This window comes from Lissotriton helveticus, chromosome 8, assembly GCF_964261635.1.
Source record: "Lissotriton helveticus chromosome 8, aLisHel1.1, whole genome shotgun sequence".
Classification (NCBI taxonomy): domain Eukaryota; kingdom Metazoa; phylum Chordata; class Amphibia; order Caudata; family Salamandridae; genus Lissotriton; species Lissotriton helveticus.
The window spans coordinates 807,362,181-807,387,089 of NC_136069.1; the positions used below are offsets into that span (position 1 = coordinate 807,362,181).

At 45.9% G+C, this 24,909-nt stretch overlaps 1 protein-coding gene across 1 annotated transcript in view; it reads right to left on the reverse strand.

The window, feature by feature from the left end:
* Positions 1-24,909, reverse strand: part of NALCN (sodium leak channel, non-selective) — a 3,094,418-nt gene that overhangs the window by 97,895 nt on the left and 2,971,614 nt on the right. Inside the window, exons 37-38 of the mRNA XM_078657626.1 lie at positions 19,871-19,939; positions 3,993-4,141 (exon numbers count right to left, since the gene is read on the reverse strand). Coding sequence (XP_078513752.1) covers positions 3,993-4,141; positions 19,871-19,939 — 218 coding nt within the window. The remainder of the gene's footprint in view (positions 1-3,992; positions 4,142-19,870; positions 19,940-24,909) is intronic.

The following is a 24,909-nucleotide window of genomic DNA, read 5'->3' on the forward strand; positions in this document are numbered from 1 at the left end:
GTACACTCCAAACACCAGCAGCATATGTCGACATGGATATGTGTGTGGCCTGCATACTGCAGTCTGTCCAGCACATCAACGCCACACTTGGAATTGTGCCCAGTCTCACTCATGGGTCACTTGACTCCTTTGCACATGCCTGGTTCCCACCTCTCCCCACAATCTGCTATTGTGTGGCCGCTGTGCCATGCTGTTGATGGCTCATGTACATGGCTTCCCTAGGTTCCAACAGTAAGTTGTGCAGTCGTGTCTGGTGGGTGGGCAGGTTGCTTGGCATGTTGTATGTGAGTTTGGAAATTGTGCATTCCCGGATTTGTGAGTTGCACGATTGTGGACTTGGGGTGTGTGGTGTGTTCATTTGGCTCTTGCCAATGAGCAGTGCATTTCCGTAGGTGCCATCCTGGAAGTGCCGGTTGGTGATGGCCTGTCTGTAGATGTAGGAATCATGCACAATGCCTGGGTAGTTGGCAACGACATTGGTGGAGAGTCCATGGTGGTCCGCTATTGCCTGGACATTGATGGAATACGTGTGCTTTCTGTTGTGGTTATTGTGTGCAGTATTGCTAGGGGGCACAAGTAGGACATGTGTGGAGTGAATTGCCCCATAACACGTGCGGGAAGTCAGCTGTGGCGTTGACGCCTTGCCTGGTCTCCGGCTTTTCCTGCGCAGTGTGGGGTACGTATAAATAGTGGGGTACCAAGCTGATGGTGTCATCCATGACCGTTGTGAGGGACTTGGATTGGGCGGGCTGTGTAACTCCTCCGACACAGGCAGTTGTTGGTTTGAGGGTACCAGGAGGCCAACAAGTGCAGCTTTGTCTGAGGTGGGATGTTTAGTTGTCTGCCGTGTTAGTACCGACATCCTGTGGGCAATGATGTCCAGGATGCGGAGGATGGTTGTCCTTTTGAGCCTGTAGTGGGCAATGACATCCTCTGGTGATGGGTCTGTGAGGTTGATGAGTTTTCTGAGGGTCGCTGTCTTTGTCTACGCTGCCTCAGTGGTGGTCCGGGGGGGACCTGGGAAGGGTGGCGGTGGGTGTTGTGGACCTGTTGGGGCTCCGAGCTGCATGTTCGTTGGCTCCATGGCATCTGTTGTTCTTCTTGTGTGGCTCTGGCCTGGGCTCCCTTTTGTGTTGCAGGCTGCCGCCCGACTTTGCACAAGGTCAGAGCAGGTGTTGATTTCTTGCTGCTAATGGGCCTCATCGCATTTTTGGAAATTTTATGGCCGATCTGGCTGGTCGTTGAGAATATTGCGGAGTGGTATTGTCGCGGCTTTTGGCATGGGAATGCCTACTCTACATCTAGTTAGCGTTAGTTGCCGGTGTCATCTGTGGCAATGTTTTTTGCAGCTGCTATCGCAAGTAAACTGGTGATATGGGCTGTTAACACCAGTTTGTGAATGGGGCGATATTTTTATCGCCACTTTGGCTGCGATAAAGTGCTGTTAACTCTGCGATAACTCCTTGAGAATATGCCCCCTGGGGTTGTAATTGATTTGCAAAGTGGAAGCTGTCCCTTTGGGACTGCTTCCACCTTGTCAATATTGGTGGGTGGCCTTTGGGGGAGTTCCTCTAAGGGGGAGCTCCTACCAAAGTTATTCCCAACCTGCCAATACTTTTTTTTAAAGGAGTCTCTGCAAGAATGGGATGCAGAGGTGAAGTCAATGTCCTTCACGGGCCTCCATCCTTGCAATTGCAATAGGTTAAGAATTGCCTCCTGCTCTTCGAGAAATGATTTTACAAATAGAAATGAACTTTCACACTGAGTCACAATATTTCCTTCTAATCATATTCCTTTTAATATAAATTAACCACTGACTACCTTATGCACAAGACTTCTGGAGCATGTAAGCGTGGCTTACATGCTGAAATTGTATTTTTATAAATGCCACCCAGACGGGGTTCAGACCTAAACACGGTACAGAGACCGCCCTCTTAGCAGTCACTGAGGAAACCAGAAAAATCTTAGATCAAGGAGGATCAGTGGCAGTGATCCTCCTTGACCTAAGCGCGGCATTCGATACGGTCAGCCATGACACCTTGCTGCGCCGCCTCTCGAGTGTCGGAATAGTGGATGGAGCCTGGCTATTGCTCAAATCCTTCCTGAGTGACAGATCCTTCCAGGTTTTTGATGGAGATACAGTGTCCATGAGCAAACCTTTGAGGTGCGGAGTCCCACAAGGCTCCTCCTTAAGCCCCGCGCTTTTCAACATCTATATGAGACCACTGGCTGAGGTTGTTCGTCCATTTGGGGTTAAGATTATCTCTTACGCAGACGACACTCAGCTGGTGGTATCCCTGGCGCAGGAGGCCGATCGGCCGTCGTCAGGTGGGCTAATAAAGTGCTTAGAGGAGGTAAAGGGCTGGATGACCACTTCATCCCTAAAGCTCAATGGAGATAAATCTGAGCTGATGCTCCTGGGCCCTTCAAACTCCACCTTTTTCAACTCTCTGTGGCCCCCCTGCTTAGGTGTCCCCCCAGTGCCCAAGGATAATATTAAGAGCCTTGGGGTGTGGCTTGACAAAACCCTCTCGTTTAACACCCAGGCCACAAAACTCTCGGCTACCTGCTTTGGGCTTCTTAGGATGCTAAAGAAAGTCCTTCCTCTTCTGCCTATGGAGGCAAAGCAGGTGGCCATCCAAGGTCTGATACAGTCTTGTTTAGACTTTAATAATATCCTCTACCTGGGCGCCCCGGAATACTTCCTGCGCAGACTACAGATAGTGCAGAATTGTGCGGTTCGCACACTGTTACAGCTACCACGTAGACAATCAGCCAAACCTGGTCTGAACAGCTTGCACTGGCTACCAGTACGACAACGAGTCATCTTTAAGGCCATGTGTATTGCCCATCAGGCCTTTTGGGACACAGGCCCAATGATTGCCCGGAACCTAGTGAAACAGTATCTTCCCAGCAGAAATCTTCGCTCTAGCCAGGCCTGCGTGGCTATAGTTCCCAGAATAAAAAGGGCAAGAGCTGGTGGCAGGACGTTTACTTACAATGCCTCTAAAACTTGGAATTCACTGCCTCTTCACCTCAGATCCAACCCTAACCTCTTCTCATTTCGAAAACAGCTGAAGACCTTTTTGTTTAACGCCCCTCAATAATTCTGCAAGGCTTCTCTACCTAGCAATTTCTACTCTGGTCTCTAGCGCTTGGACGCCTCTGGGCAGCAATCGCGCTTTATAAATTTACTTTCCATTTCATTTCATTTCATTTCAAAACCACTCTTGGAATTCACAATTGTTCGTATTGACCTTGTGAGAGGATTACTCATACAAATATGTGGGTCAGAAGCAGATATTTCAAGTCTTTCCTTGTTCTTATACCATTTTATTATTTAATACACAAATATAGTGAGACACTGGTATGTTTCCCCAGTCTGCCTATAACAGTCCTTCCTTTACCAATAATGAAGGAATACCACATACGTATTTAGGCACCCAGTATTAACAATATACTGGATATCGGCACTTCTGGGTTGCAGGAATACATGCCTCCTACAAATATGCCCCTAAGAAATGGGAAATAGCATGCTAGAATTGGTATTTCCACATCACGTTCTGCATGCTTACAACATTTGGGGGCTATTCCATCCAGGCATTTCAGTTTCTTTAAGGAGGGGAAATATTATGGAGACAATTTGTGAGGCCAGATATTCCCATAACACCTCAAATAGCTAATGTGGCTGCTAACTCCTGTTAGCAGCCAAATTGGGAAATCCAAGACTATATTTACTTTCAGGCCTAGATGCCATCTGGTATATACTAACAAAGGCCCAATAGTATGAATAAGGGAACATTATGCATTACACATTTTACGTGTGTTAGACCAACTATATTGTGTGCTTTATAAAGGGTTAGTATTAATATTATATAATGAATTCACACATCTGGAACATAGCACACAAGACAGATAAAAAGGAGTTTTTTTCCGGATGTGCTATATTTTTTGTTTGTGAAACGAAAAAAAAAAAGAAAGAAAGCGCTTACCTATTGATGTTTTCTCCGTACTTTACTGTGCCGAATAGGACAACTCCAGCAAATGCATAACAAAGCAACAGCAGGAACATGCCCACAATAATGAAGAAACTCTTATACATGCTTACAACGACTGTCAGGAGAAGCATTTTCAGTGTAACCTAAAAAAAAGAGATTATGCATGTAATGTTCGATATACAAAAGGTTCTGATTTTTAATCATCTCACCATACATAGTATCTGACAGTGCTTAAATTGTCCTAGTGTTTGCGGGTGCTCGGCACTGGCACTTGTTTTTAAACTCAGACACTTGTTTATGAGAGTACACCACCTGGTGATGCTCTCAGCCTTCTCTTTTGTGCGTAACGCAAGTGTTTAGCAAATCAATGTGCTAAAGAAATGATAAACGTTGCACTTCTTAAACATCCCTTCAGCTTGGGGTGACCTGCAATAGTCTAGAGTATCATACTTCATTAAGGGTGATCCTTAGTAGGTAATGCTGGTGCTGCCATTCGGCAGAAGTAGCAAGAGATATAGGTGGTGGTAACGGCAGTAGAATACCTTGGGTCCTGGCACTTATAGCTTTACAAATTAAGCACTGGTATCTGGTATTCTTTGATAAGAATAGAAACTTTTCCCACAATGCCTATGATCTCCTGAGATTCTCCAATCACAAAGGTTAGCAATCCTAACAAAATAGCTCATATATATTCCAGTCAGGAGAGAGGGCAGAAGAGTCCTGGGATCAGTGGTTAATTTGTAAAATAAAAAGTGCAGGGGCTCTGCTCTGGAGGCAGCGCTAACAGGAGATATGTGCTGGTAAAAACTGCCTCCTGACTAGAGCCCCAACACTTATTATTCCATAGAGGATGTGCCCTAAAGGCTAGAGCTGCCAATTTTGGAGCTGGGGAAAGGGGTTTGAGTCTCATCGTGGCTCAAAATCCTGTGATTCTGTGGAAAATAACATGCCTTCCATAGAAGTATGTGCTTAACTGGTGGCACCTGTGCTGAGAATCAGGTGCTGGTGCTGAGCACCAGAAAGCACCTGATAAAATTAAGCACTGCCTGGGATCAAAAGAAGGAGAATGTTGAAGTCACACATTTCCAATAAGCTCACCAGAGCGTTTTCAGGCACCTTCTGAACCTTAATCTTGTAAATCATTACCAGCAGAATAGTTATCAATTTGAATGTAGAAAAATGTAGGGAATCAAAGGCCCTTATTGTCAGAAAAAAAGTCCCTTCTCCCACCACCACAGACTGTGGGAACCAATTGAAATGTAGTGGACATTTTTCGCCAAGGTAAGGGGAAGAAAGGAATCTGGAAGGACCTTCAGTGATCTTGACTTAAACCAAAAGGAATCTCTCCCTGTTCAGCAACTAGCCACTTGATTCTGAGAGGTATGTGAAGAATAGGTTTCCTACTGTGTTTAACAAGCAAGAAGTGAATTCTTCTAATTGAAATCTGTTGGTCTAACCAATAATGGGAAAAGGCTCTTGACACCAGGGAAAATGTGGGAGAATGTTCCTAAACTCCACCAACAGCTCAGTAGCTTGAGTGGGTGGAAGAGTAAGGCAAGTGGCAGAGGCTTTAATGAGCTACCAACATCGTTGGTGTTCTCATGTTTCAGGGGCACTAGAAGCATGATTGCATGTTTCCCTCTGTATTGATATTTTGAGGAGTGCTATCAATTAGTTGTGTATGGTTTCCTATGGAAGCCATCATCAACTGTAATGATTATACACCTATCTGGCATATGAACAGTGAAAACGGGTTTTATCATTGCCCTTAGATCAAGTTCTGATGCCAGTGCTTCAATGGACACTGAGCAGCTGCCTCCAAGAGACCTCCAGAGCCCGTGGGAGAGAGGGGGCAAATAGTAGATGATTGTCCAGCATCTCCCACATTTTCCCTAGTCAGTCTTCGGTCCCCACCGTCCAGAGGGAGCTTGGCGAATCTGGGTGGCATTCAGGTGCCATGAGCTGCTGTCTCTCTGTTGACTGTGTGTCAGAGCAGATCTGCAGACTCTGGGTCTTTTGGTGTGTGGACAAGTGGCTGCTCTGGAACATTGCCTTTAGGCTGGAAGAGAGGGTTCTGCGGGAGGTGGGGGCAGTAAGCCCAGCATGTTTTCTTTACTGCGGCTGCTGTTAGAGAAGGAAGTGTATGGCAGAAGGTTAGATATTATTTTATAAAAAACTTAGATGAAATAGGGCAGGGAGACAGTGGTATGGGAGCTAGTATGGTGGGTATGCTTTTATGTTTTTCCAAAACTGAGGGTCATATGAAAGGTCTAAGAATGCCTGTCATTCCTTTTTCATTCCAATATGAAAGGAGGAAAGAGCAGTGGCGGCTCGCATAGGGCGTGCTGCGGGGCGGCGGGGCGGGGGAGGGGCAGGGTGGGGGGTAGTAAACTCGGACATAAAACGGAATGGAGGAAAGTAATTATTACGTTCCTCCGTTCCATCGTATGTCCGTGTTTACTACCCCTAACCCGCCCCACCGTGCCACGCCTTAGGCAGGCCGCCACTGGGAAAGAGAAGCCAGAGTGAGAATGGGATTTGGATACCAGGTATTAATTTTCATTATGTATGTGAGAGAGCGCCATTTAAAGAGAAATTTGTAGGGGTGCAGCATATGTACAAGTAGTCAGCACCCGCATATGTAGAGGCCTGTTAATCATGTTTAGATGCAATGTATGAGAGAGTACTATGGTAAATTGGTATCAGAAAATGTGCGGAGCCAACGTTACAAAGTGCAATCCATGCTTGCTGAAACGGATGCTTTTAAAATGAAACCTTTTTTTCTTATGCAACGTGTGTTTAACAATGCAATTGAACTTGAGATCCGCTTTATATGAAACGTAACGGTTAACATATATATATATATAATGATTTGCTTAAAGTAGAAAATGCATTTGCTGTTTAAGGTTGGAGGCCTAGCAAGTTGAGAAGGAGGAATGCAATGTAAAACGTTGGGCCTATAAAACAAGCAGTGGCTTAGTTCCTTTGGAATTGGGGTAGGCCTGTTGGAGAATGCCTAGCTTGACATATAACTGTAGAAATGATTTATAACTGACCTTTATAAAATGTTGCAATATCCGTAGACTGTGAGCTGCTTACGTGTATTCCTTTGCAGGCGCCTCATCGAGCAGATAGTGGAGTAGAAGGGCCCATTGTGTGTGTATGTTAGGATTCTAGACCTAGACATGGAGGAGTAGACCAGGAATTCAAGGAGGCAACTTGAAAGGATGAAGAGCCTGAGACCCAAGGACGGCCGAACGGACGAGGATGGATCCAAGCCATATGGAATTTTACAGACCCCAACGCCTTCTAGAGGGGCGTTCCTATAGGCGTGTCGTTAACATTGTGGGGTTTTGTATTAGGGACAGCACCCCGAGGGTGGAGGAAGAGCAGATGGCTGAGGAGCTAGAGAGAGTGGTCGCATGGGAAAAGAGCTTAGCAGCGGAGATGGAAACTCTAGTCTAAGGGAGAAGGTGGCGAACTTCTTTGGAAGTCTCCACGGCTGACACCTTTTGGTTAGGTTGGGCAAATTGTTGAGTAGGGATGTCACCTAGCATAGTGTAGGGACAGATTAATCTGAATATATGTCTTATATCCTGATGAGCACCAGAACTCAAGTTATAGCAATCTTGTTTAGCCTGATGGTACTAGAACTGATCCTTGTGCTATTCATTAGTCGTTTGAGACTTTTCCGTAGGATTATGTTTGTATTAGTACCTGTTTATCTTTTGAACCTCTTGCTGAGGTGCCTGTATCTGCAGTTATTTTTGGTTATGTAATAAACCTTTTAAATTCAGTCTTTAGTCAGTTGTTCTTTGGGGAAAGCATTTCTGGTATTTCGATTTGAATTGTTTAGTGGTGACTAGATTACCTAAATTCACTCTATGACAGGTAAAAAGGTTCAGTCGACCTGTAACGGGATTCTGGAGAATGGAGAGCAGACTCTAGAGATGAAATCCCGCCTTTTCAGTTGGTAGCAGAGGATGGTTTATCTTCTGGAGTAAGGGTAATCTAGAAGTAGGTTGAGATTTTCCCCCGAGGCCCATAGAGAATAAAATGGAGAACGTCCAGAGAGTCGCAGACGGAGGATGGCGTTCCATGGAAACTGACGGAGAGTAACAGTGCGGCAGAAAGCAGCAGGTCGGAGGAGAGTGAGTATGAAAAGGGTCATGCGTTGTTAGATTGCGGTGTTATGCTGTGTTGTTGTGTTGTAATGTCTGGCGGAGTTGAATGCCTGTAGTGTGAAAGGAGATCAGGTTGTGAGCGCGCGCAACCGGTGAAAATCTTAAACTCAAAGAGAGCTTAAGTGGTTCGGGTGTATCGAACATCCAAAGTAATTGTCAACTGTTGTGAAAGGGGGTCATGAGGTACCATTGATCGCCCGAAGGAGTGTGTAGGTAACGGACACTGGTCGGAAGTTACCGGGTGGTGAACAGTTGAGGTGATTGTCTGTTCGCTCGCGGACAGGCATTTTGCCGGGAAAGGTGACAATTACAGTTAGACTGTGGCCGTACAGTCAAGGAAGAGGTTGCTTGGTCGGAAGTAATCATTTCTAGTGTATGATTGGGACGCATGCGTGACCGGCGAGACATCGGAGAAAGGAGGGGAACTGCTGCAAAACGGAGGCGAGTGACGTCAGAAGGAGCCGCGCTGGGATAGGGCGGTTAGTGTGAAGTCGCGCTGAGATTGGTGGATTGTCATCAGGAAGTAAACGAGTGTTGTAAACAAGGAAACGTTGTGGGTTTCATCATAAAATGTTTTAAAGTATTGCGGACATGTTTCAAAGGAGAAAACAAGATAGAACCTCGGGGTGGGGAGGAGGCTCCACCCGAGGATGCTCCAGCTTATTATATGGCAGCGAACGTTGGGTTGCATACCATATTGTGGCTTGATAATTGGTGTAAGATGACAGATGGAAATGAGGAATTGACTTTTCCTAAATATGGAACGTTTAGACTAGAAGTGTTATACCAGTTGAAAGCGATTATGGCTGCATTGCGACCTTTGCCCAGACCAACACAGTTTGAAGCGCTAAATGCATGGATCAGGGCAGCCCACGACAGGAACAGAGACAGGAGACAGGAAAGAGTAAAACGATCGGTAAGGGCGGTTCAAGAAGCAAGATGGGATGCCATGGAAAAGAGGTGGAGGGTACAGACCATTGCAGTAGATAAGTTGTATCCGTTGCTGGAAAGTGCTGGGGATGGGCAGAAAAAGATCACAGAGGATGAAGACAGTGAGACAGACGACAGCCTAATAGAGAGGCTGTTGTCAGAAAGGCCACCCCCATACAATCCAGAGCTAGAGGGAACGCAACCATCGAGAAAGCACTGGGAAGCCCCAACAGGGGAAGGCGGAGTTCCAATGGGGAACGGATGGGAAACCCCAGGGGACAAGTTTACCCCAGATAAGGGAGAAAGGGCACCTCCACCCTCACCGGTAGCGAGAGTAGTGGGAAGATTTACAGTACAGAAGGTACGGGTGGAAGATGGTGTCCATTCTCAGAAACTGCCAGATGCCCTTACAGTACCAGTTACCATAGGTCCCATAGTATCAGTGTACAATCCAGAACAGACACAAAACGAGAGTCCACCCGAGATGGGGAGTGAGAGAAGTGCAGGCCATGGCAGAACTCATGTGACAGATGGGTGGAAAACATTACCTAGACCTGTATCACGGAGCACCCCTTTGGTGGCATCGGCAGACCCTTCGGAAGACAGAGGGGGTTGGAGGGGATCGATGGATCTGAGAGGACCAAGGCCGAAGTCAATGAGAGAATTAAGGCCAGATTTGAGAACTTGGGAAACAGTTGTAGATACCCAGAGCGACAGGTCAAAGAATGTGTTTGGGTCAGAGAACGAAGAGAATAGGATGGTTTCTCACTGCGCAGCTAGCGAAAGCAGACAGGAATGGGAACACGGAGGTATGGGAAGCAGGGGGACGTCCCACCACACCTCTGGAAACAGCAGGCAGGAGTGGGACTGCGAGACCTGTGAGGGTAGAAGGGGTCCTCCTAACACACTTGAAGAGAACTAAAGAGAGAATCAGAACGGCAGCGGGAGGGACTCTAAGGAAACTTCTAGCCAAGGTACACTGAGAGCGGCAATAAAAGCAAGAAGGTTAGACGTGCTGAGACTAAAGTCGGAAGTAGAGGAAATAGTGGAAGGTACACTGCCGCTAGAAAGAATTGAACTTTACGAACCAGATGAGCTATTGTTCGTAGCAAAGGATGTCACTCGGAAGGCTAGGACTGCTCATGAGAAACTCTCAGAATTAGCAAACAAATATGAGGTGGATTTAACAAAGACAAAGGCTTTGCAGGGGGGCCATAGGTTACAGTACTCAGATCAAGACCTGGAAGAAAAGAGGGTGATTGGGTTAAAAACCCATATCAGGGAGCTGATCATGGGAATCCGAACATGGTCCAACTTGGAGAGATGGGAGGAAAGGTGGTCAAAGAAAAAGACTGTTAGGCGGAGTGTTATTGGGACACCCCCGGGAGGAGGGTTGATGCATGCCGAAGCGTACCCCTTGCGGGAGGTGGCCCATGGGAGATATGTACATGTACCCTGGAGCAGGGGAGATCTGGCTGCCTTTACAAACACTTTCCCAAAGTTGCGAGCGAGCCCAGTGAAATGGTACAAGCAGGTAGAAAGGTTCGTTAAAATCTCAAAGGTGCTGTGGATTGATTTAAACACACTGTTTGACATTGTAGTTCCAAGTGATTTGTGGATAGCGTGCAAAGTCAGTGTCGAATGGCCCACAGCGGAGCCAGAGAGAGATACAGCCACAAATGGGCCGTCACCTAGGGTAATGGCAAAATACGAGCAGGCGATCACGTGGCTGAAGACTAAGGTACCACCACAGGACATAGACTGGGTAAAAATAGATCGGACTAGGCAGAAACCGAAAGAGACGGTGCATGAGTACTATGAGAGGCTATTGCTGATTTTTAAGCAGTACAGCGGATTAGATGTGATGGATCCGAAGGATATGGGACAGTTCGTATCCAAGTTCGTGCTGGGATTGAGGCCTGATATCTGCCTCATGATACAGCAACATTTGATCTGTTGGCAAAACAAGCCCTTAGATGAGATTCTGAGGTATGCGAGGTACTGCAGTGATGAGATAGACTCGAAGACAAAGAAGCTTAAGGATAAACTGATGTTAGTTCAGATGCAAGCGGGAGGACAGGGCCAGTCAGGCAATGGCACCATGAGTAGGAAGACAGGGGGACAGAAAAAAGACAACGAAGAAGGTCCGAGACCTAGGATAGACATAGCGACTCTGAAAAAGACGACCAAGTGCCATCAGTGTCATGAGGTCGGGCATTGGAGACGCGAGTGCCCCCATAATCCGGACAATCAGGTGCAGGAGGAGGAGGAGGAGGAGGAAGTCGAAGCCCCTCCGATACGGAAGGTGACAGTGACTAAGCCCCAAATGACAAAAGGGGGGACATCGGCCCCTAGGGCTCTGGTTTCTCAACCACCTAAGATTTCAGGAGGGAACAAGGTTTACAGGCAGATGCCCTTCATAGTCGAGGGAGATGAGCACTATTTCTTTGATCCAGTGTCAGGGCGGTGCCTGAATGGAGAGGAAGACTGCACCCTTGGAGCAGTGCTGGAGGTAGATCAGAGGGGACCCTTTGTAGAGGCTGACGTAGACGGGCACCCTACTACTTTCTTGGTCGACACTGGTGCTTCCAGATCTACTGTGCGGTCTGCGGTAGTCCCAAACTTGCCCCTTTCAGGACAGACTATACAAGTGGTAGGAGTAGCGAACAGAAGGATGACGAATCCCCTGACCGAGCCAGTCCCGGTAAACATAGGAAGTTTCAGAGATAGGCACCAATTTGTAGTGTGCGATTCCAGTCCTGTATGTTTACTAGGAAGATATCTTTTGTGTAAACTCAATTGCACCATCTATTGTACCCCCAAGGGAGTAGAATTACAGACTAATGATGACAATGCTGATTTTAAGGTTGCAAACACACACATGTGCATTGAATTGTACCCTGCCATAACTGTAGAAGAACTTCCCTGGGATTTGAGAGATTCAGTCTCACCGGAGGTGTGGGACTTTACGGGGGAGGAGATAGGACTGATTAAAGGTGTAGAACCTGTTAGAATCCAAGTGAAACAGAATGCTGACTTTCCAAGAACACCACAGTACAAGCTGACTCCAGAGACATTGGAAGGAATAAAACCTGTGATTGAGTCCATGATTAGACAAGGGATTCTGAAGGAGGTTATGGGCAGTCCCTGTAACTCTCCGATGATGGGCTTGCAGAAGCCAAGTGGGAAGTTCAGGATAGTGCAGGACCTACGAAAAATTAACAACATAGTCGTCCCATGTTGTCCAGTGGTACCAAATCCATCAGTAATACTGTTTCAGATACCGTTCCAAGCCGAGTGGTTTTCTGTGATTGATTTGTGTCAAGCTTTCTTTTCCATCCCACTGCATGAAGAAAGCCAATTTCTTTTTGAGTTCAAAATAGAGAGTTGCGTATTAACATGGTGCCGTATCCCTCAAGGGTATACAGAGAGCCCATCGATCTTTAATCAGTTGCTGAAAAGAAATCTGGAGAGTCTGGTACTGCCACAGAACTCAGTTCTCGTACAGTACATAGACGACCTCCTTGTTGCGTCAGATACCGAAGATGCTTGTAGGATTGACACCATCGCCTTGCTGAACCATTTGGGAGAGAATGGACACAAGGTATCACCTAACAAGTTACAGTACTGCCTGCAAGAAGTGCAGTATCTGGGTCACAGAATAGAGCAGGGAAAGAGGAAGGTGTCACCTGACAGAATTGAAACGATCATGAGAATGACTGTGCCCTCGACCCAGAGAGAGGTTAGAATGTTTCTGGGCATGGTTGGCTACTGCCGACAATGGATTGCAAACTTTTCCCTGAAAGGGAAACCCTTGCAGAAATTGACGCACAAGGACGTGGTTGATCCGGTACCATGGGACACAGATTGTATGATGGCTTTTCTTGAGCTGAGAGAGGACTTGTGTTGCGCTCCGGCTCTGGGGATGCCAGATTACCACAAATCATTTGCATTATTCTGCTGCGAGAGGGAAGGATGTGCTTTAGCTGTTCTAGTGCAAGATCATGGAGGAGTCCGTAGACCAGTTGCCTACTTTTCGGCTACCTTAGACCCAGTAGCCGCAGCGTTGCCCGTATGTCTCAAATCCGTTGCTGCAACAGGTGTCAGCATTGAGAGATGTGAATGCATAGTGATGGGATATCCACTGACAGTGCATGTACCTCATTCTGTGGAATTGTTGATGACCAGGACCAGGACGCAGCACTTGACCAACAATAGGCTCACACGCTACGAGCAGGTTATACTTGCTGCGGAGAATGTGACCCTCCGGAGGTGCTCCGTCTTGAATCCTGCTACTTTGTTGCCATTACCAAATGATATAGATGATGATTGGGAAGACCACGATTGTCTTGATGTAACTGAACTGTGCACCAAACCTAGGCCGGATATTGTTGATGTGCCATTGACAGACCCCGATGAAATTTATTTTGTCGACGGCTCATGCATAAGAGACAATACTGGTCAGTTGAGAGCAGCATTTGCTGTCTGCACTATTTCTGGAATAATTGTAGCAGCCTGCCTGGAAGGAGTACACTCCGCGCAGGTGGCTGAGATCATTGCGTTGACGCGTGCCTGTCTGGCAGCCAACGGAATTCGGATTACCATCTTCACGGACAGCCAATATGGATTTGGGGTGGTTCATGACTTTGGTCAGTTGTGGTCCCAGCGGGGTTACATGACATCATCGGGCTCCCCAATCAGGAATGGCGAATTTGTCAGGTTATTGCTGGAGGCCTTGCAAGGTCCTGCCGCAATAGCAGTGGTAAAATGTACAGCTCACACAAGAGGCACGGACTTCGTGACAATGGGGAATCGTTATGCTGATGAAGTTGCACGCTATTGTGCAGAACAGGGATACTCCTTTACTGAGCAACACATTGAGGGACCTAGGGAAAGAACTGAACTAAGCATGATGCTTGAGGTGGCAGATACCTGGGAAGAATTTGAGAGACATGCAGGGTCAGACGTCAGATTATGAGAAAAAGGTGTGGGAATCGGCTGGTTGTGTCAAGGGAGATTTGGACATGTGGGTTTCAGCAGATCGAAGAGCTGTGTTGCCGAATGAACTGGTGAGTGCGATGGCACGACAGATACATGGTCCTGTGCATCTGGGAAGGGATGCGATGTTGCGTGTGTTCAGGCAGACCTGGTACAACCCTAAGTTTAGACAGGCTGCGGAAGCAGTATGTCAGAGATGCATAACGTGTCAACCGATAAATGTTGGGAAAAGGACACCAGTTACACTGAGTCACATTGGAAGGTCCGGCGGACCTTTTTACAGGATGCAAATAGACTTCATTGAAATGCCAAAGTGTAACAGCCTTAGGTATGTCTTGGTGATTGTGTGTGTGTTTTCCATATGGGTTGAGGCATATCCCACTCGTAGGTGCGATACACTAACGGTAGCTAAACTGTTGTTGAGGGAATTGGTGCCACGATTCGGGGTTCCGACCTCTCTGGAATCGGACAGAGGAAAACATTTTAATAGCGAAATTGTGAAGATGCTCTGCTCTGCTCTGAACATTGATCAAAGACTGCATTGTAGCTACCGTCCAGAGGCTTCTGGCATGGTAGAGCAGATCAATGGTACCCTAAAAGCCCGTATGGCAAAGGTGTGCTCATCCACGTCCCTGAAGTGGCCCGATGCCCTGCCGTTGGTACTAATGAGTATGCGTAGTACCCCGGATAGGAGGACAGGGCTATCTCCTCATGAGATCCTAATGGGGAGGGCTATGAGACTGCCATCTATTCCTACAACTGCTTTGCTGAATATCACAGATGACCTGATTCTTGATTATTGCAGGGGACTATCTGATGTAATCCGTTCTGTGTCCCTTCAGGTGCAGGCTGCTGAGGTTCCGGCTGCTAGCGACCTTTGTCATGACCTGTGCCCGGGTGATTGGGTCTTTGTCAGGAAGCACGTGAGGAAGAGCTGCCTGGATGTACGTTGGAGAGGACCATTCCAAGTGATACTTGTTACCACTACTGCCGTGAAGTGTGGCGGATTGCCGAATTGGGTTCACGCATCTCACACCCGACGAGCTCCAGCACCTAAAGAAGGAACAGCTCCTCTCGCGGATGAAAACAATAACGAAGAAGAGGATACGAAAGAGGGAACAAGTCAAGCTGTGGGGGTGCCAGTAGAAGTTGGGAACTCCCCTGATCAAGCTGTGTATGATCACGACAACAGTGATACTGAATCCGCCCCAGAAGACGGGAGTGGCGGAGAAGGTGATCAGAGTACAGAAGAATCGGATGGGGAAGACGAACAGGGAGTGCAAACAAGAGGCCGGCGAGCAAGAGGTGCAGAAGCTCATTGGCCCGAAAGACGGAGGCGAATGAATGTGAGATTGGCTTCCGAAAGAGAACTTGCCCCTGTGTCCGAAGAGTCCGATTTGGAGGGGGAAAACGAAGGAGCTGCGCAGAGTGGTCCAAGAAGGTCAAGGAGAGTGCGAGTACCTTGTCAAAGATATGCCACTCCTGAGTGGACCTATCCTTTCACAAATGTTAGGATTGCCAATGCCAGGGGTCCTGAGGTCCGGGAGGGTGAGATCGGTGGAAGTGACAAGCACAATACCCAATGTTAAGCTGCGAGTGGTGCTGTTGATACCTGGACTTGAGATTGAAGGTATCCTGACACTCACCATTCCTAATCCCCCTCTCCTAAGCAAGATACGTGATTTACTCCTGGAAAGACTGGTTTTCCCTACCTTTGTTCCGGACATGCCAGCCTATGATGTAGTCGTGCTTCGCATGGAACTTTTGGATTATGTGTTGCAGGCAATCGGATCAAGTATAATCATAGACTATTAAGAGCCGTGAGCTGAACTTTGAACTTTTTAATTTGATTGACTTTGTGCTTTGCTTTGAAAAGAACTTTGAAAAATTGTTGTGAATAGCTGTTAAAACTAACCTAGAGCCGAGTGGAAGAAGAAGAAATTTAGGGACTTTCCACAGAGGACGGAGAAGGGTTAGGGCTGTCTGAAAAGAAGAACTGAAACAAGAACTTCTGTTGCCAGGTGTGGTTCAAGAAACTCAAGTAACAAAGAAAAGACTTTGGGTGCTTTCCGAGAACGAACTGCTTGAGCCGAGACCATGGCGCCTGGAAACCCGAATCGTAGAGCCAAGTGCATAGTAGGCACCCTCTTAGCAGGAGTGATTCTCCTTATAGTTATAGTAGTTTCAGTTTCCTATTTTGCACCACATGAACCAGTAGAGAAGGCTGAGGGGACACAGGCACCTGACACCCCTAGTCAGAAGGAAGAAAGAGAAAGAAGAGAAAAGGCTTTACTGGCTGCAGAAAGTCGTAGGTTACATACAGATCTGTCTAAAGGAAATTTTGGGCAGAACGCATATGCAAAGCTGCTGTATGAATACATTGATGCAATGGATGCAAATGATTGTTACGTGTGTATGCAATTGCCAGCTTCAGTAGATGAGGGTATTAGATACCATCACCTTCCGTTGACATATGGAATTTCATGTAGTTTGTTGATTAGCATATTGTATGGTAGAAATCATTTTGAATATTATTTTTCAAATTATGATGCTGTGTTACCAGAAGTCCCAAATTACAAGCACTTGAATAAGTGGGACTATTATAAATCAGAAGACAGACTGGGATATTTTTTCATTCCCACACAAGAGCTAGACACCCCGTACGCACACCGACACAATTTGACTTGTTCATTGTCAGAGGTGGAAAAGAAGTTTATTGAGCAGGTAGAAGACAGGTACACGAAGCAAAAACAGTTGCGAGATTCAGGACAAGGAAAGGTAGACTGGACCGAAGAAGAGAAGAAACACAAGTCAAGAGGGAGTTATGGTCCAATAGCTCTAGATGAAGTACAGAAGGGGAAGCTGTGCCTGCACAGACCACAGACTTATTATGAGAATGTGTATGTAGGTCATACCACGTGTGAACACACCTTCACATTAGAGTACTACACCAAAGACTTCTTGAAGAGCGTGGTGCAGGTGATCCCTACTGTATATTTTGTCTGTGGAAAGAATGCGTACGTGAGATTGCCCGAGAAGTGGTATGGAACGTGTTACCTAGCAATTATCTTTCCCAAGATTTACCATACTGAGGATTTTTCTCTCTTGGAGGGAGGGTCCCAGAGGAGGGTAAGGCGAGGAGAGAATGCTGGAGCAATCATTGGAGATGTGTTTGGAGCAGCGATACCTATGTTGGGAGTCATTTTGAATGACATCAAGATAAGGCGGTTAGCAACTGTAGTGGATGAACTGTCGATGAATACAGCCAAGTCATTAGTGTTGGTCGAGGGTGAGATGTTGTCGATAAGGACAATGGTTTTACAGAACCGTCTTGCCTTGGACGTCATCCTAGCAAAAGAGGGCGGAGTCTGTAAACATTTGAAGATTCAGGAATGTTGCACTTATATACCAGACAACTCTAAGGATCTGGAGACATATATAGGCAACATTACTGCAATCCACTATGAGATTGAGGACTTGACCCAAGAGAATGCATGGGAGACCGTTGGCAAGGGATTTGGGAAGGTTGGAAACTGGTTTGCCAACCTAGGAAAGGGTTTCCTTAGATTTGTACTGAAACCCCTTATCATAGCAGTGGCATGTGTGATTGCCTTGTGGGGTTTAGTGAGAATGTGCAAGTGGTACAAGGCTAATAGATTGGCGAGATCAATGAGAGTGCAAGAGATGCAAATGGAAAGACTGCAAGACAATCAGTACCGCAGCTTGAGAGCATTGGGGATGCTCAAAAGAGGGAAAATGGCCACAAGCACTGTTTAGATCAGTTCTTACCCTGAGGATGATGTGAGGGTGGTGATGACACAGGTCATCAAAGGGGGGAACTGAGAGAGCGCCATTTAAAGAGAAATTTGTAGGGGTGCAGCATATGTACAAGTAGTCAGCACCCCCATATGTAGAGGCCTGTTAATCATGTTTAGATGCAATGTATGAGAGAGTACTATGGTAAATTGGTATCAGAAAATGTGCGGAGCCAACGTTACAAAGTGCAATCCATGCTTGCTGAAACGGATGCTTTTAAAATTAAACCTTTTTTTCTTATGCAACGTGTGTTTAACAATGCAATTGAACTTGAGATCCGCTTTATATGAAACGTAACGGTTCACATATATATATATATAATGATTTGCTTAAAGTAGAAAATGCATTTGCTGTTTAAGGTTGGAGGCCTAGCAAGTTGAGAAGGAGGAATGCAATGTAAAACGTTGGGCCTATAAAACAAGCAGTGGCTTAGTTCCTTTGGAATTGGGGTAGGCCTGTTGGAGAATGCCTAGCTTGACATATAACTGTAGAAATGATTTATAACTGACCTTTATAAAATGTTGCAATATCCGTAGACTGTGAGCTGCTTACGTGTATTCCTTTGCAGGCGCCTCATCGAGCAGATAGTGGAGTAGAAGGGCCCATTGTGTGTGTATGTTAGGATTCTAGACCTAGACATGGAGGAGTAGACCAGGAATTCAAGGAGGCAACTTGAAAGGATGAAGAGCCTGAGACCCAAGGACGGCCGAACGGACGAGGATGGATCCAAGCCATATGGAATTTTACAGACCCCAACGCCTTCTAGAGGGGCGTTCCTATAGGCGTGTCGTTAACATTGTGGGGTTTTGTATTAGGGACAGCACCCCGAGGGTGGAGGAAGAGCAGATGGCTGAGGAGCTAGAGAGAGTGGTCGCATGGGAAAAGAGCTTAGCAGCAGAGATGGAAACTCTAGTCTAAGGGAGAAGGTGGCGAACTTCTTTGGAAGTCTCCACGGCTGACACCTTTTGGTTAGGTTGGGCAAATTGTGGAGTAGGGATGTCACCTAGCATAGTGTAGGGACAGATTAATCTGAATATATGTCTTATATCCTGATGAGCACCAGAACTAAAGTTATAGCAATCTTGTTTAGCCTGATGGTACTAGAACTGATCCTTGTGCTATTCATTAGTCGTTTGAGACTTTTCCGTAGGATTATGTTTGTATTAGTACCTGTTTATCTTTTGAACCTCTTGCTGAGGTGCCTGTATCTGCAGTTATTTTTGGTTATGTAATAAACCTTTTAAATTCAGTCTTTAGTCAGTTGTTCTTTGGGGAAAGCATTTCTGGTATTTCGATTTGAATTGTTTAGTGGGGACTAGATTACCTAAATTCACTCTATGACAGGTAAAAAGGTTCAGTAGACCTGTAACGGGATTCTGGAGAATGGAGAGCAGACTCTAGAGATGAAATCCCGCCTTTTCATATGTGTTGCAGATGAAGCAGAACAAGGTGGGCCTTACTATGCACGCCACTCATGAATCTTCTCCCTCTGCATAGCTAATGCCTCAGATCGGGTTACAGCTCAGTGTTCATAAGGAGGCATACACAACATAAAACTGTAGCCATAAAAAAGTGGGTTATTTACGGCTCCTAGTGAGCTCTCTCTTGTTGCCTATGTCACTTGGAACCTCTTCCTGCCATAAAAAGCCACCGATAATTCTTTATATCGTGTAGCGCTAAACATGCTTTTGTCATGAAACATACACCTTTGTTTCACTTACACAAATACATTACTTTGGGATGTATATGTAGCGTTTTCCTTGTTATGCACATATAGCTAGTAATTGTTTAGCAAATTATTTAATTACACAGATGTTTATATAATTGTCATGGTCATACATTGGTGTGGATTCATGAATGTGTTCCCCAGTCACTTCGGGCCCTAATCCATACAAATTAAATTGTGTTTAGATTTCTTTCACACATTGAATGTCCTGTACTTACATGCTTTCCACAAATCGAAAAGAAGCGGAAGACAATTATGCAGGCGCCCATCATGTACGTGTATTCATTCTGAAAATTGAATGAAAAAAAGAGTTTCAACATGTTCAACATAAACTGTGTTCTTTCTATTTCTCGCAAGGCACTGAATTATGTGATATGTGCTCCATTAGTGTGAAGGACTCAGCATGTCTTATAGCATATTGGAGCCTGAGCATATCAATTAGAGGTAGCTAGGGGTCGCTGCAGACACTTCTTGCTTGTCCTTATGGAAAACAGAAACAGAAAGTAGCAGGGCTCTAGGAATCATGAGTACTTTCTGTAATGTCCACTCTTTGCTCTTCCCATAGACCCTCTGCAGCGAATAGGAGTCTAAGGAAGTCTGGGTCAACCCTGGTGATGTCATTGGGCAAGAGTCTGTGCTGTTGCTTCCACTACATCAGGCACCTTGCTAAATTGACATCGATTAGTGAACAGCTTATATTAAGTTAACTGATCAAAATTGGTATTGTCTAATATAGCGTGAAATCCACCAAACTGTGTTATAGAGCAATGCACAGAAGAAATGCATAAGAACACGAGGCAAAAAGCAACCAAGCACTGACTGACTGCATAGTAAAACAGACTGTTTACAATACAAACATTTGTCATAAATCAACGTATGGGTAATGAGGTGTATATATAAGTATACAGTGAAGAAGGTTTCCAACAAAGAGAAACAAGCTTGGTTACATCCAACATAAATCCATAGAATTCAGAGCCACAGGTAGCTTATTATTCAGTAGAAGAATTGGTGAGCAATAGAAACAAAAGATCACTCAATAATATGTGTTAAAGTGCAAGGGCCTCATTTATGAGAAATGACGCATCGCTGCGTGAAATCAGCGATGCGTCACTTCTCAGTGCGCACTCCTTGCGACATGATTGATGCATCAGTCAGTCAAAGCACGCTTTATTCGATTTTAAAAAAAACATAAAAAGCACATACAGTACAAATACATTAAAATCACATTTCATATTTTATACAAAAGCAGGGCAAGCCAATATTTTACTAAACTACATCATGTCTGACACTTTCTTTGAAAGATACCTTATTTACAATAAAATGTTCAGTGGTACACGTTTATTTCTAGTGCGAAAAGCTTCTGCTAGGAAACTGGCGACGCTAAAAGTAATGTAAATATTGCCCAACATCTGGAGGTAGATTAATGCAGGTCTAACTTGAATGAAGCCCGCCTCCCTCAGCACAGGTAACAGATGTTTTTTCCTAGCAGCAGTATAAAACCCACAAAACATCGTAAAATGCATGGTATCTTGCTCAGAGAAATTATCACATTCACAAGGGGGGGCATCTTTCGAATGATTCCAAGATGAATAGCAACCCAAAGAAAATTGAATCAAATGAAACCTGAATCTCGCTAATAAAAATCTATGATGCATCATATTTATAATATGACGCATCATGTCGCAAGGAGTTACAGATACGTCAGTAGTTCGGACGTATCTGTAAACGCAAAAGTGACGCATTGCTGGAGCTGCTTTTCGTAACTTAGGCTGGTACATGCTATGGTTTTCGGGATCCGGACTCACTCACACTAGCGCCAAGACGCCACGGCATTCGAGCGCTTTACAAACATTAATAAACATGATAAACATAAACATAAACAGTGTGTCACAAAAGAGACGCAACTCCAGCAATGTGTCCTTTCACATGGGGCAAGCCCCATGTGAAAGGGCCTGCGTCAGTCTTACGCCTGCCATGAGGTAGGCGTAGTCTATTGACGCATTTGCCTCCTAGAAGTGGCGCAGTGAAATCTCATACATTTCACTGCGTCACTTCCAGTACCCTTTCTTGCGTCAATACGCCCCCTTGCATACATTATACCTGGCGCAGGTATTACGTGGCGCAGGGGTTTACAATGTGACGCATCTATCCAGATGCGTCACTTTGTAAATATGGCGCAACAAGGCTCACTTTTTACGGCACTGGTGCGTCACAAAAAGTGACGCACCGGCGGCGTAATAGTGACGCACAGCCTCATAAATGAGGCCCCAAGTGTTTAGCTCAAGAGGATCAGAACTAGCAGTGTGCGAAACTTGCGTAATTTGCTTTTGCATAGTTATGAGAAATGTTTGATGCAAAACTCATTTTGTGCTAAAAAAGTGCAAAAATAAAAGCACAGTGAAACAGAGCGCTCTGTTGTTCCTGTGAATTCATGGTAAATTTTTACCACAAATCGCGCATTCATGTTCAAGTTTTTACTGCGAATAGCAGTAATTATGAGAAGTGGCATAGTCATGTAATTTCGGGTATTTCACAAAAGCACAAGAAAATCCCGAAAAGGCACTAATTACGCCAGCATATTTTACACTTTTCCCATGCCTTATCATAACTTTGGGACTTAAGGAGCTTTTCTAACAGAGTGAAAATTACTGAAGTCGCACGTTAGCAGAGCAGAATATTTGGGGAAGGAAAATCTTGTTGATTCATGACATTTGACTGTACTGTTGAAACTCCGCGAGAGTACTCAATCTTTTACTCATGGACTGTTTGGAGAAGAGTTTGGAAAGGGGGCAGGATGGATCAGCATGTTAGATGCTCTTTGTTGAAGTCTGTTGTCGCCCACCGGTCAATCAATCAATCAATCAATCAATAGAATTTGTATAGCACGCTACTCACCCGTTAGGGTCTCAAGGCGCTGAGGGAGGGGGCGGGGGGTCGCTACTGCTCGAACAGCCAGGTCTTGAGTTGTTTCCTGAAGGAGAGATGGTCCAGGGTCAGCCGTAGGTGAGTGGGGAGGGAGTTCCATGTCTTGGCTGCCAGGTAGGAGAAGGATCTTCCTCCGACAGTGGATTTGCGGATTCGTGGGACGGAGGCGAGGGCGAGGCAGGCGGAACGGAGCTGGCGGGTGGATGTGTAGAATGTGAGTCGGCTGTTGAGGTACTTCGGGCCCGTGTCATGGAGAGCCTTGTGTGCGTGGGTGAGGAGTCTGAACGTGATCCTCTTGTTGACGGGGAGCCAGTGCAGGGCTTTCAGGTGGGCCGAGATGTGGCTGTGGCGAGGGATGTCCAGGATGAGTCGTGCTGAGGCGTTCTGAATGCGCTGGAGTCTTTTCTGGAGTTTGGCTGTGGTTCCAGCATAGAGGGTGTTCCCGTAGTCCAGACGGCTGGTGACGAGGGCCTGGGTGACAAGGCTCACTTCCTTTGAAGTGGAGGAATGGATGATCAGGTGATTACATTGGGGTAATAGTGACACTTGCAAATTGGTCAGTAGTAAGCGATGTATCTAAATAACACATTACCAAAATGACTTAAAGTTTCTGTGCAACGCTGGATCTAATGTTGTTAATTGGGGCAAAAACATGGTCTCATGTACATTAATCAATACACCCTGGGCTAGATTTTCAAACATGTTGCGCTGGATTAGCTTCACTAAAGTGACGCTAACCAGCACAAGAAGTTTTTTTTACTAATTTACTTTCCAGCGCAAAACTTGTTTCACATTGGAAAGTACCTTACAAGTAACGCAAAGCATTGCTTTGCATTACTTAGTGCCAAGGGGAAGGTTCATGAGTGGTACATGGGCGTTCCCATGCAACAGGGTTTAGCGGCAAACGTTAATGCCATCTGAAAGGAGGCATTAAGATGAAAAATGCTTTAATTTCTCCTCTCTTTTTCAACTTTGCAAGCGTGCTTATCTGTGCAGCACACATACAAAGTGGGAAAATTGTTTGAATGTGTCAATGCATAGTATTTTCTACAGGAAGGGTACCCTTCCTGGTAAAAAAAAATGCTAGACTCAGGCACGCACCCTAGTGCAATGGCGCTGAGGTGTGTACCTAGCGCACAGCAGCTGAACTCAGCACCAGCGCTAGGGAAAGGGGAGGAGAGAGCCATATCTGAGTAGATATGGCGCTCTCCTGCTCCCTCCCTTTCACGCAACGCAGCACAGCCACTTTGGGGTCTGAGCTGCGTTACGTGCAGTTTTTGAAAATCTGCCCCTCTGAGTTTAAAGTGCCCAGTTTTAAATATAACTTTCTGATATTAACGATCAATTAAATCATACAGCTCCTTTTTACACACTGCATATTCATGACTTTCTAGTCTTTAAATGTGTATTACTGCATGTTGAGAACTGCTAAGAATGTATGAACAACCACAGAATTGTAGCACACGTCTGGCTCAAATAAATCATTTTAAGCATTCAGCATAGATAGACACCTAAAAGACTTGGGTGTCAATGCGAGGCCTCGATGGGAGTGGTGTTGTTGGAGTTGGGCCGCCAGGGGCTCCATCACAGTGGCCGAAAAAATGACACCCTTGACTAGTGACGTGAGACACAGAGAATGGAGGCATAATCAAGCCAATAACCCGGAGGTGAGCCATGGGTTGTGCATACAGGAGGTCAATTAGTCTGATGAACTTGGGGCTCATACAGAGTTGGGACAGTAACGCGAAGAGGTACGGCCACTCAAGTGAATCAAATTCCATGGTGGCATCCAAAAAAGACACAGCAGCGATGAGAGTGGGTTAAATGGTGTGCAACAGTGCAAAGAACGTACAGAGATTGTGGGACGAGGACCGCCAGGCCACAAATCCCAACTGGTCCAGTCTCGCTATAAAGGGTAACAGCAGCAGTAGCCTAGACGGCGATCAGCTTAAGCAGGATCTTGTTATCCATATTAATCATAGACAATGGTCTGAGTGATTCACAGCGCTGCGGATCTTTGTCAGGCTTTAATATACAATCAACCTCTCACAAGGAGGGAGGGAGCACACCCATAAACGCTTCAGCGCGGCGCAGATTCCTGCGCTGTGCTGAACGTTCCATTGGGCTTATGGAACCATGACGGAACGGTTCCGTCATGAGCACAGCTCAACCGACGCTCATGACGGAACCGTTCCGTCATGAGCATGGAAGGGGTTAACAAGGGACTCTTCATACACATCCGGAAGATTCTTTATAAAATTCTGCAGTAAGGCCATCTAGTCTGGTGACCTTGTCTCAGGGCATTGCACCTATTACTTTCACAACTTCTTCC